The 12,796-nt window shown below is 53.3% G+C and overlaps 1 protein-coding gene across 1 annotated transcript; it reads right to left on the bottom strand.

The window, feature by feature from the left end:
* Positions 1–1,991: 1,991 nt before the first annotated feature.
* Positions 1,992–12,145, bottom strand: Ccr7 (C-C motif chemokine receptor 7). Its single transcript, XM_038328030.1, has 3 exons — positions 12,043–12,145; positions 6,688–6,737; positions 1,992–3,882 (listed from the first exon to the last, which is right to left on the bottom strand). Exons 1-3 carry the CDS (start codon positions 12,050–12,052, stop codon positions 2,806–2,808), a joined length of 1,137 nt encoding a protein of 378 aa, XP_038183958.1. The 5' UTR covers positions 12,053–12,145; the 3' UTR covers positions 1,992–2,805.
* Between the last annotated feature and the right edge of the window lie 651 nt (positions 12,146–12,796).

Below are 12,796 nucleotides of genomic sequence, written 5' to 3'. Positions count from 1 at the left end.
GTGGGCAATTCTAGAATGATAGTGAGGAGGTGCGAGCTTAGGGAGAGGGTGGTGTTGTACCAAGAAGATAAGAAGGGAGAATGGGAAAGAAGACCCGGGTGGGCTCCCTGGGGGTCCTTCTCTTCTCTTCTGGAGAACACCCTTCAGTTCAAGATAGGCACAAGAGTGCATCAGGCCAGGCCTCTGTGGTCAAGCCAGCTTAGGGCTGAGGTTAGAACTCCGGAGACATAGCAGTTTGGGGAATTAACATTGCTGGGGGTTATGTTGTTTCTGTAAATATTTGGAGACGTCCAGTTATACTAGAAAAAATGTATTTGAAGCCAGGGTGGCGTGTTTGTGTGGTTGGCCCAGCTTCCTTTTCCATGACCACTCCGTTACATTCCTCCCCTGTAGGAATTGAGGGTTGTTTTCCCATCTGTAACCTCATTAGGATACACACACCCACACACACTCTGGCAGGTTCCCCTTGGGGACGTACATGTTCAGTGGCATCATCCTCCTGCCACAATGCCTGTGGTCACACAGTCGCAGCTGTACCTTTTAATATTCATACCCGTCGTCCCGAAAGCCACTGCCCGCTGGCTGCGCTCGTGCTAGTCCCATTCCTCCCAGGGTGCTCAATTCCAGGCCTGGAGGGCTGATGAACTGTGTTAAAATCCTCCTAGCCCCATGCATCCTGTGGAGGAGGGTAAGGGGTGTGTTTGTGGTTCCAAGATTAGAGAATGGGCATCCTTACGGGGCGGGCTCCATTTTCTTTGGGCTTAGGGGAAATTGGAATCATATTTCTGTGTGAACGGCTCGCCTCTCTCTCCTTCATGCCTCATCCGCAGCCTGCCTCCAGGCTCAGAGTGCTTAGAGTACCTTCAAACACTTTCCTGGGCATCATAGGTTGGACTAACCTATCTGGCTTGGGGAAGGTAGGGACACAGTTGGACACTGGGGAACAATGTCAGGGACACTTGGGCTGTGGGGGGGGGTGAGGGTGGACAGAGTCAGGTCCTCTCCCTCTGCTTTCCACAAGAATCCCTACACTGCTGTCTTTTGAATGGAGATGTCCTTCCAATAGCCCCATGCTGGAACTTGAGCCCATACTGATGGTACTGGAGCCCTTGGGGGATGGTGGGCTGGTCAGGAGGGTTCTGCCCTTGATTAGTGGGGCTAATGCCTTAGAAAAGGGTTTTATGCTCTTAGTCTCACTTCTAGAACTGTGAGAATAGATTTCTATTGTTTATAAGTTTCCCCGACTGTGGTATTTTGTTACAGGCAACAGGAACGGACTAAGACATGCGCTACAGAGGGCCACTGTTACTTGAGGCCAGAAAGGAGGACACTGAGTGTTTCGGGCTCTTCAGCACCCAGCGAGGAGTCCCACCCAGCCCGTGCCTCCTGTCTCATCCTAGCCCCTTACTCTAGAACGCCACCGTGACCTCTTAGCGTCCCACCAAACGCGAGTTCTCAGAAGGGTTTGTGGCGGTCTGAAGGCTGCCCGACAAGGATCAGGGCTGCTCCAGGCTGGTGGAACAGCAAACACACCAGGGTGCAAAAGCGGCTGGGGTCCACTGAGGTCCCTGGCACAGACGCTCCCGGCACAACCTGGCCTTTCCATTCTCTGCTCAGAGTGGTCTCCCACGTGCACGGCTGCCCGCAGGCCCTGGGCTCCCGCGAGATGGACATCCTGCCCTCCAGGCTCCTTCCATCTCTCGCGGCTCCCTGGGCTCCTCTCTCTGGAGGCACTCAGGGACCTCATGTTTCTGAGCGCTGAGGAAGGAAGGCTGTGGAGGAGGAGTGTGAGGAGCCGAGCGGAGCAGAACTGAGCGAGAGCCATCAGGTGGAGTGTGGGGATTACCAAAGAGCTCACTCATTTGCCCTTTACCAAAGAATTCCCCCCCCCTCATCTTTTAAAGTTGCTGTTTCCTCAAGGGAAAATTTTTATTTGTGTCTGAGTAAAATGTGTGCTCTTATAAATCGAAAGCAGAACATGAGGAGAGGTTTCTGTTGCTGACAGAGAATAAAGAAGCAGCTTGCTGGCCTTTGTCAGCCAGCAGGGCCACCTTCCTTCTTGCCCCTGACCCTTCTCTCAGCTTTTTCCTCCCACCCTAGGGGAGAGGCCTGATCATTTGTCCGGGTCATCCAGAGCCCCAGCTGGGACTGTGTTCAGGCTGATGATGCAGCCTGGCTGGCAGGAAACACTGCCCCCTCCCTGGGGAGAACTGAGAAGGGGCAGAAGGGAGGGGCAGCAGTGTTCTGAGGGAGCATGGAGACCACCATCTCTTGCTGGCTTGGTACCATGGAGAAAGAGGAAGAAGGGAGCTAAGTCAGAGTTACTCAGACCAGTCCATGGCTCCCCTTCCCTCCTCAAGCCAGGAAGTGATTCCTCCAGCTTGGCTTTGGGAGACAAAACCTGGGTTTCTGGAATATGTGACCTCTGTCCTTGAATCCACGGGACTTCTTGCTAGGCTAGAAGAAGGGTCCTGCAGAGGTCTCACCAGTCCATTCCCACCACGGGGACGTCCGCCAGTCCCACACCCTTCACTCCAGAAGGTACGATGGCCTCTCAAATCTTACTTTCCTCTGTCAGTTTGGGGACAGCTGTCCTGGTTTGGGTAATAATTTCTCAGCGGAGTTTCTTCCAGCTTTGGTTGAGGTAGCATGGGTAGCGGTTTCTTAGGCCCTGAGGTCAACCTGACTGGCCAGGCCTGTTCTTCCCTCAGCAGCCCTTTGTTGGGTCCTGAGTCCTTGCGTATGCTCCCAGTCCCCACCGTAGGGCCCCTGGGAGAGTTCCTCGTAGTCCGAACAGGGGAGCCCCTATGGGGAGAAGGTGGTGGTGGTCTCGGCCTCCATGCTCATGGAAGTGTTTCGCACGTGCCGGCAGGAAGACCACTGCCGGAGCTGCTCCTGGCTGAGGCAGCCCAGGTCCTTGAAGAGCTTAAAGAGGTCGCTGCGGAACTTGACCCCGATGAAGGCATACAAGAAAGGGTTGACGCAGCAGCGGACACAGGCCAGGCTGTAGGTGACGTCATAGGCGATGTTGAGCTGCTTGCTGAGTTCACAGCTGCTGTTGGTGATGTTGAAATTGGCCACCGTCTGGGCCAGGACCACTCCGTTGTAGGGCGCCTGGAAGACAATGAACACCACCACGACAGCAATGATCACCTTGATGGCCTTGTTCCGCTCAAAGTTGCGTGCCTGGAGCAGGGTGCGGATGATGACGAGGTAGCAGAAGCTCATGGCCAGCAGAGGCACTAAGAAGCCGATGACCATCTGGGCCACTTGGATGGTGATCAAGGCCTCCACGTGGTCAGTGATGAGCGAGCATCTCCACGTGTCCTCGCTGTAGCTCTTCTGGAGGCCGCTGTAGAGCAGCTCCGGGGTGGAAAGCAATAGGGCCAGCATCCAGATAAAAACGCAGGACAGTTTGCTGATGAGAAGCACGCGGGCGCGGTGGCGGTGGGCTGACACGGCCTGGACGATAGCCACGTAGCGGTCAATGCTGATGCACAGGAGCAGGAGCATGCCGCTGAAGAAGCTCACTTTATAGATACCAAAGATGCCCTTGCACAGGTAGACCCCAAAGATCCAGGACTTGGCTGCGCTATAGGCCCAGAAGGGGAGGATCAGGAGGAAGAGGATGTCGGCCACGGCCAGGTTGAGCAGGTAGGTGTCCGTCATGGTCTTGAGCCTCTTGAAATAGACGTAGGTCAACACCACCAGCCCGTTGCCCATCAGGCCCACGAAGCAAATGACCGAATACATGATAGGGAGGAACCAGGCCTTAAAGGTCCGCACGTCTTTCTTGAAGCACACCGACTCGTACAGGGTATAGTCCACCGTGGTGTTCTCATCAATGTAGTCATCTGTGACTCCATCTTGGCCGAAGCACACCTGCGGGGCAAGAAACACCCGTTTAGCTAGCCGCCTGGATCTGCTTGGGACTCAGCCTAGGATGGTGCTTCTATCACGGACTTGCTACTTCTTGGAAATTCTCAGACCTTAGCCCCCTCCAGCCAGCCTCTCAGAAGGCAGGGCCCAGGAATCTATATTTGCCCCTCGAACTCTGAGTAAGTCTTTGATCTGAAATCAGTGCTTCTCAGGCACCAGCGTGTGGGGTTGGAGAATTGGCTCAGTGCTTAAGACCGTGTGGTAGATGCCCTTTTAGAGAAGTTTGGTTTCGTTCCCAGCGCTCACAACTGTTTGTGACTCCAGTTCCACAGGATCGGATGCCTGCTTCTGACCTCCCCAGACAGCCCGTATACATGTGGTGTGCTTAATATGCATGCAGGCGAAACATTTGCACACATAAAAAAAATCTAAATAATGTGTTTAGTGTACACGTGAATTCCCTAAGGAGGGGATCTTATTAAATTGCACATCTTGACTGGATAGACGGAGGCAGAACCTGAAGTCTAGGTTTCTACTCATCAGTAGTCACGGTTTGATTTTTGCCAACTCTTGGGACACCCAGTCTCACGATCACTGTTGGAGGACTGGAGAGAGTCTAGGGTTTGGGGGTCTGCTGAGCCCTGAATTGGGAAACACACGTCTTCTCTGTCTGGGAGATGGAGGCAAATCCTGGCCCCTGTGCTCCAGTGTTGTGAGCTACGGGGTCCCGATGCTGGTTCCTTTTCTGTCTACGGAGGGTTTATCTTACTCTCAACCAGTGCTGTGATGTTGGGAAGGTATGTCTTCTGGAGCCTCTTTTAGGTCCAGGTGGAGTTTTCTGGGGCGGAATGGGAAAGGCGGAAAAAAAAAAAAAAAAAAAAAAAAAAAAAAAAAAAAGCCTTAGCTTTTGAGGGCAAAACCTATGTTAGGGTCAAGGTTGAGGAAGGTCTGGAGCAAGAAGAGAAGATCAAAGTTTCTGGGTAGGACTAGATTTCAGTTGATGGACCACTACTGTGGGGACTGTGGACCATTGGTAGGAGACACGGAGACTTCCATGGCTCCATGGTGCCCACTACACTCGGGTAGTAGATACACATGTGTACCACTGGATGGCGGAGCCTCCAGGGCAGGGCTCCTGCAATGCCCTTCGTATGGGTGCTCGAGCCCCTGGAAGGAAGCTCTCTCTTCTCCCACTCTCCCTCTGTGTTCCCACCCTCTCCCCACCCCTCTTTGCCTGACATCCGGCAGATCCCAATCAGCAGGGCTCAGCTGTTCTGGGCTTTTTTTAGCCCTTTTGCAGGGCTGCAGGGTGTGTGGGGGAAGGTTCAGCATCTGCTGTGATTTTTATCAATGGAGGGGTGCCTGCTGTGTCTGTGTGGTGTGTGTGTGTGCGCGTGCCTGTGTGTGATAGAGATGGACCACGGTAGATGAAGGGGAGTGGGTTGAAGGCCTACTTTGGAAAGCTCATGGTTCCTCCACTGGGTAAGTGACTTTCAACCACTCAGTGGGAACCCACAGATTGTACCTGTACACAGAGGGAGGACAAAGTGGCATTCAGGAGCTTTTTCTTTGGGCATCGCTAACTTGAGAAGAAAAGTCTGCAGAATGGGCCCAAGGCCTCGGGTCTGAGGCCTGTGGATTTAAGGGGCTTCTAGACCCCTCGGAGGACAGAACTCCCAGCTTCTAAGAAGTGTGCTCCTACGCCCCCAGTCTTGTCCTCTCCCCCTACTCTTGCTCCTCCTCCACACCCTCCCCCCAGGCTTGCCGCCTCTGCAGCCCACAGTCCCACCACATCCGGCCCTGTCTGAACCCCCCCCCCCTTCCCCCTAGTGAAAGACAAAAACCAGCCACAGATGTCTTCACCCTTCCCTGGCCTTCCAGCCAGCAGTACAGGAGGGGAGGGAACCGTGATGGGGAAGGGGCCAGGCTAAGGGCTACAGCCCAAGCTCTAGGGGGCCTCTAAGATGGGGTTTGGGGAACAGTGCCCAGCGTGGGGCCTGCCCCTGGCCTGAGCTCCTGGAAAGCCGCCCTTCTGGCCTCCGGACCTGGGGGAGAGTCAAATTCTGAAGCATCACTTCTCCAGGCTGGCCTTGGCCACCCCCTCCACCTCCAGAGAGCTCCCACCCAAACAGAGGAAACTTGACTCTGGGAGTTACAGTTTCTCTGACTCGGTGCTTGCTGGGGCACACCTTCTGCCTCCTGGCCGGGCCAGAGAATGGAGCACTGGAAAGCAGTCTCTCTGCTGTGCAGGATTCAGACCTCTATATGTGTTCCATTCACCGCCCTTGCCACAGGGTCCAGGCGCCACTCTTTCTCCTGCCCCCTCCCCAGATGGCCCTCTCTTTTAGGAAAGAACACACAGAATGAGGTTACAAGGAGAACCTTGGACTGAAAGACAAGAGGAGACAACTTTGGGTGACTGGAGAGGAACCAGATTCCCAGCTCACAAACAGACATATGCCTATGTGCAAAACAGGCCCCCTCCGAGCACTGTGCTGCTGCCCAGCGCGATTCTCTCTAAGAACTTAGAAACTGTGTTTCTGTCTCCTGGGTGGGAAGGTGGAGGTGAGGTGATGGAGGTGTGGGTAGGTCACTTCTCCCTGAGTTTAATTTAAGTGGGGGACGAAGGAAGTCCAGAGGATGTCTGCCCAACCCCTAAGCCCCAGGAGAGAGGTGGCAGTCAGCTTAATGAATGACAGGTGGGCTATGTCTGGGCCATTCCTTCCCTTCTAGCAAACCAGAAGTCCTGGCTGGAGAGGGGACATGGAGGAGGGAAGAGAGAGAGCTTCCCCTGGCAGGAAACCTCACCTGGAATATGACAAGGAGAGCCACCACCAGCACGTTTTTCATGGGTTTGCCTGTAGGAGACAAAGGAGGTGATGTTATTGCCTGGCAGAGACAAGGCTCTGTTATTAAGGAAAGCGGGGGATTGCATGGGGGGGGGCACCATTGGGAACTTTCATCCCAGGCTCCAGGCATCGCATTTACTGAAAGAGAACATCAGAACCAGATTGTGCGTTTGAACACCTGGCCTGCTGCCCGGCATCCCTGTCTTCACCTCCCTCCCTTCCTCCTCCACCCCCAGGTCTCTGAAAGAAACAGAACAGCTCCCCACCCCCCTCCCGCCTTGGCCCGGCCAGGCTGTTGCTGGTTTGCAGAATCCATTGTACCCCAACAACCCCTTAAGACTGCTGGCTCCACAAAGGGGCCTGAGCACCCCCTTTTCCCATTCCACAGGAAGCAGGAAGAGGAGGCAGTGCTCTGGGGTGGTCAGGGTGTATGCACACATGTCCAGCCCTGCCCTGGTGGCAGGATCCACTGGCCTGGGAGCATTTCTTGGTGTCCAGATGCGTGGACAGCCACATGTGGAGCCTTACAAATGTCCCAAGGGAGGTGAGCTAAGGAAAGGGAGACTTGTTTGTTCTCCTTTAACTCGTCGCCCTATACACAGAGACCCTTGGCTAGAACAAGCTTGTTTGTGCCGTGGCCAGCTCCTCATTCTGCTTGAGGCTGAGCCTTGGGCCAGCCTGGGTTGGGTGTCCTTCTAAGCAAGAAGACAACTGGCAAAATGGATTTATCTTATCCACCCATCTTTGCCTTTGAGACCCTTCTCTAGCCCCCAATCCCAGTTCCTCAGATCCACAGGAGAGTCAGTCTCTATGATGGGACGCGTTAATGTCACCTAGGCCAAACCAGGGACTTTGCCCCAGGCATCTTCAGGAGGCTGGGGGCCCTCTGGAGGTCCGGGAAGCTGCACAAACCCAGAAGTTATGTGTCCTTGGCCATAGCACCACCTGCTGGATTATGAGTTACATGACACCTCCATGTGCTCCAGACTGAGAGTGCCCAGACTGGGGATTTTAAGCTTGGCTACTCTCAATACAAGCAGGGAGGGCATCAGGTTACCAGATGAGCGTTCTTCCCACCTGCAAATTTTCCTTCACGCTACATAGACATGTCTTACTAAAGCATAGCTCTGTGGTCTCTCCCCACGGTGCCTCCTTCCTAAATCTCCAAGATTTAGGAAGTTCTTCCTTGCTCTAAAGATGGAGAGACACTTAGGCTTAGCACAATGCTCAAGCCTCCAACCATCTCCTCAAAGTCCTTGTCTCCCTAGCTCCATCTTTTTCTGGGGACAGACAGCCAGTGTCCCCTTGTTCTCAGCTTGCCCCAGATCATTTGCAGCCAGGAGTGGGAACATCACCACGTGGCCTCTCAGGTCCTCTTTCCTCCTCCCCCTTTCTAACTGAATTACCCCTTGAGCCCCCCGTGCTCAAGGCCACGTGTTCGTGCTTAACCACACTCTCTTCAGGGTCTGATGCACAGCCCTGCCTCCCCTGACTCATTTCGGTGTTTGCGCGTTCGAGGTTTCTTTCAACACGTCAACGTCTTTCGGTTACTGCAGGGAAAGCTCAGTCTGACTGTCAGTGAGAGCGAGAACTCCCTAGGGAGGACAAGAACTGTTTCTCTGTTTTACTCTGTCTGCCCCATCTCCTGGGTCCCATCCTGGTCCGTTTGCAGCCACTGTGGGGAGGGGCTCTAGGGCATGTGATTAACATTGCCTTCTCGTTCCAGGGATGCTGGATATGGGGTGGGGGCGAGGAGTTGGTGAGTCTCAGAGTGCTGTAGATCTAGCACAGGCCCGTTTTGAGGCAGTTCACCAGGGGAACTTGGGGGAATTCGCATATGTGGCGACAGAAGGAGCTGGTCAGTGGCAGTGAGTCACGAGGCTCCTACCTGTCATCAGTCATAAGGCAACTCTGCTCTTGGGCAGTGGTTGGGAATGTCAGGCTTGAGGAGCCACGGCCTGAGGTGCTGGGTGTTTCCTGAGTTCTCGGGTTTGCAGAATGAGTATGATGAAAGAAAAATTCCCTAGCACTCCAGCCTGACACCCCCACCCCTCTCCAGCCTGGGAAACGGTCTCCCCCTCCGGCCCTAAAACTCCCACCTGTTTACTTTCCCAGTCACCCCCCAGACTGCCCAGGAAACCCTGGCTGCCCACCATCAGGCTTCAGAGACACCTCAGACATTGTCCTCTCTGGACCTTCTCAGCCACAGTAGGGAGGGACATGGGAGAGTGAGGGGGGAGAAGCAGGGAAGCATTAAGGGATCCAGAGAGCAGATGGGAGGCAGGGATGTGAAAGCTGCTTGGAGCTTGTCAGTAGGGTACCAGATCTTTCATCAATGATACAGAAGCCTGGCGTTCTTTTTGACACACCCACTTTCCCTCACTCCCCTTGGCCTGTGCCTTTTCCTCCTTCTTGTCCCGAGCTGAATGATTAGGAGTCCAGGGTGTATGTGTGACCATATGGAGGTCAGAGGTTGACATCAGAGGTCTTCCTTAGTTTCTCACCACCTTTTTTTTTGAGACAGGGTCTCTCACTGAACCTGGAGTTTGCCAGTTCCCTAGGGATCCCACAGTCTCTGCCTCCCTAGGGCTGTGCATTGCTTGTGGGCATTGCTACGACCAGCTTTTGAACACAGGTTCTGAGGCTCCGAACTCAAGACCTCGTGCTTGTGTGTCAGTCAGCTTCCTGACCGAGCCGACTCTCTGGTCCCTCATCTGCCTTGTTGACTTCTGATGGCCATAGAGTCTGAAGTCCCTGCCGCATCCTGATCCCTTAGGTCTTCATTTGGCTTGACAACTTCTACACGCTCTTCCCAAACACAGCGTAAATGCGTCCCTGGTCCATACTCACTGGTTTGGTTTTGTTTTCAGTCCTTCGTCCTCATACCCTAGGGAGTGCTGGAGCATGTTGACATATATGTTATCTCCCCACCAGACTGGCTATTCATAAAATTCTCACTGAATGACATAGTGACTGGAAGAGAAAACCATGAAAGGGAAGTGTTTTCTCCCAGCTACCCTGGGCTACTGTGTTGTTCTCCACAGCCAGGTTTCTGAAGGGCCGGGAGGGGCTGGCCCTGAATCCCCTTCTGCCACCATCTATGGATCAGTGGTGAGACACGAGTCTCTCATGGGTTCGTTTTTCTTATCTCTGCTTTTGAGAAGTTGTGCTGAGATCTGCGGTCCCATTTCTTGAAGGTGGGGAGGGCACCTCAAGGGCTGCTCATTCAAATCACGAAAGAGCCCCGGTTTGGAGTTTTTCATTTTGTATAACAGAAACCCGGCCTCCTCACACACTTCTTGTCTCTGCTGGGCAGACAGAGAGTGAAAAACAGATTCTTTGTGGCCCACCCGCCCTTCCAACGGCCCGGAGCCTGTTTTGAGCAAAGGTTCTGAGCAGTTTCCCCTCACACCAGCAGTTCAGGGTTAGCTGTTGGGGTGCTTTTGAGTTGAGTGAAAAAGCAAGACAACCCCTTCTTCCAGGACCAGAGGTTGCCCCGCCCCCTGTACCAGAGCCATGCGTCTAGCATCCCCAAATCTAGTCCAGGAGAGGGATTCTATAATGTCCCAGTGCCAGGAAGACTGGTGTCCATCCCCCATTTGTGTTAAACATTTAGACCTTGAATGGATCAACTGGGATGGGAGAATTTACACTATGGAATTAGCAAGTGCTATAAATTCAGAGCCTTCCCTCTATCCTGGGAGCTGCTTCTTAGAGGTTAATATAGGAAAGGTGGAGAAGGTGGACAGTGTGTGCACTCTGGGACAATGACTGGTGGAGATAGATACCTGGGGGCAGGTAACCATAGAAATAGGCTGGTGGTAGAACAAGCTGGAGTAGACACATACTCAAAATCTAAAACCTACTTGGAGTGATTGATTCCATCCATCCATCATCCATCCATCAATCATCTGCCCATCTCTCTACCCATCCATCCATCCATCCATCCATCATCCATTTATCCATCCATTTATCCATCCATCCATCCATCATCCACCCATCCATCCATCCATCCATCCACCCATCCATCATCCACCCACCCATCCATCCATCCATCCATCCATCCATCCATCCATCCATCCATTCATCATCCATTTATCCATCCATCCACTCATTCATCTCATCAATGTTTTCTAACTACACCCTGAAACATTTGGGAGGCAGAGGTGTAAGAACAAAACTCTACTTCCCCTGAGTTCCCAGCCAGCAGAGGTGGTCACCATATATACCTTCCACAGCTGGATCCAGACCCAGTGTGCAATGCATGCTGGGCAGGGGAGGCAGAGATAAAGGTGCTGCTGGCTGTGGTGTGGTGGGGAGGGGTGTGAGGGCAGCATCAGGGAACCTTCACTTTTTAAAGTCAACCCCTTGTGGCTTTGAGGCCACAATGGTGCTTTACTAGCTGATGAGCGGAACCCTCTAGGAACTTGGCCTTTTTAGCCTCAGTGGGGTCTGACTCTGCAGCCGAGATTTACGATTCGTAACTGGGGAGTCTGGGGCTGGTCTACCTACTCAGTGCCTCCTGGGACTTCCCTGGTACTTTGCAATAGTAGAAACAGAGGCTACGCTGAGAGGAGCAGTCTGTCTGCTGGGCTGTGGTGGGTTGGGTTTATTCAGGGGCTGTGCTGTACCCAGAGGTCTGGCTATGGCTTGTCTATGTCGAACGCCCCCCCCCCCCATTAGTCACTGGTCCTTTATCTTGCAAGAGGCACTGAGCTAATGGGATGGGTAGGAGGAGAAAGAGAGAGAGAGAGACAGAGAGAGAGAAACAGAGACACAGAGAGACAGAGAGACAAAGAGAGAGAGAGAGGCAGAGGTTGCAGCTTGCATTTGTATTTGCATGACCCCACAACACACAACACTGCTCCCTCCAATTTACTCTTCCTTATAAAACTCCACAGAGTTGGAGATTCAAGTCCTGGTTTAACAGGAGAGAAAAGGTGGGCTCAGACAGGGAGCAGGGTGTTCTGAGGTGCCAGAGAACAGTCACCTATCACTCCCAGCTGAGAACAAGTTCTATCCAGGTCAAACAAGGTCAGCCAGGCATACTCTATTCCCTGCTGCTTTAGAAGATGCCACTTTATTCCCCTTGTTCCTCCTGGCATCTGTCACTGTTCCCTCCCTTTCAGATGGGTCTGAAAGGGCAGGCACATCCTCGTGGGCAGGGGGCAATAGGGTGACATTATCTGAGAGCAGCTGCCAGTTCATACCAACCGCCCTGATTTCTCTGGCGGCTCCACTCGGGACCCTTATCCCACCCTAGACTCATTGCCCAGAATCTGGTTTTTCTACTCGCATGAGGAGGCTTACTCACCCAGGTCCATGATGCTTTCTGGGCAGCTGAAGTCACACAGGAAGGCTGTACTTGTGTCTCTGTCTCCAGCTACCCCTGTCTGGGAGGAAGTGGTATTGAGCCCCTTTTAAGTAGTAAGAGAAGACACCCTCGTCCATGCCCCTCCCACCCCTGCTCCTCCCTCAACCCTCCCTTAGAGTCTTCTGAGACCACACGGTAGAAAAAGTGACAGAATGACGGCCCCACTCAGTGGTCACAGGACTCTGAATCATGGGTCCTTTGCATTCTGAAGGGTCCTGGCAGCACCTGGTAGAGCCCCAGCGAGGGGCTCTTTCCATCTGTGATGCCCAGCTGGCTGGCTGGCTGTGCCACGAGGCTCAGGAGTCAGAGATGGGCTTTGTCCTTCTCTTTGTTTTGAATGAAACTCTTTTCAAACCAGCACGACTTGAATAACCGCGACTGTCCCAGCGTCCACCTGCACAACTAGTTAGTGTGAGGTCCCTTGAGGGGTCTGGCTATCATGGATGGGCCGGTAAGCCTTCACTGACAAAACCACGAAGTGAAAGTTGAAGAGTGGGCCTGTAACCCCTTGGCTTTCTCTGCCACCAGAGACAGCATAGGCATCTGTGCCCTTACCAGGCCTAAGCCATTATCCAAGCTGGCTCCCTACAGAGAACTTTAATCAATCAATCAATCAATCAATCAATTAATTAATTTTTCTTGAGACAGGGTGTCATTTGTCATCTAGCCCAGGCTGGCTTCACACTCGCAACAT

Source organism: Arvicola amphibius, chromosome 4 (genome assembly GCF_903992535.2).
Source record: "Arvicola amphibius chromosome 4, mArvAmp1.2, whole genome shotgun sequence".
Classification (NCBI taxonomy): Eukaryota; Metazoa; Chordata; class Mammalia; order Rodentia; family Cricetidae; genus Arvicola; species Arvicola amphibius.
Note: the sequence above shows the minus strand (reverse complement) of the source record. Positions and strands in the feature narration are given on the sequence as shown.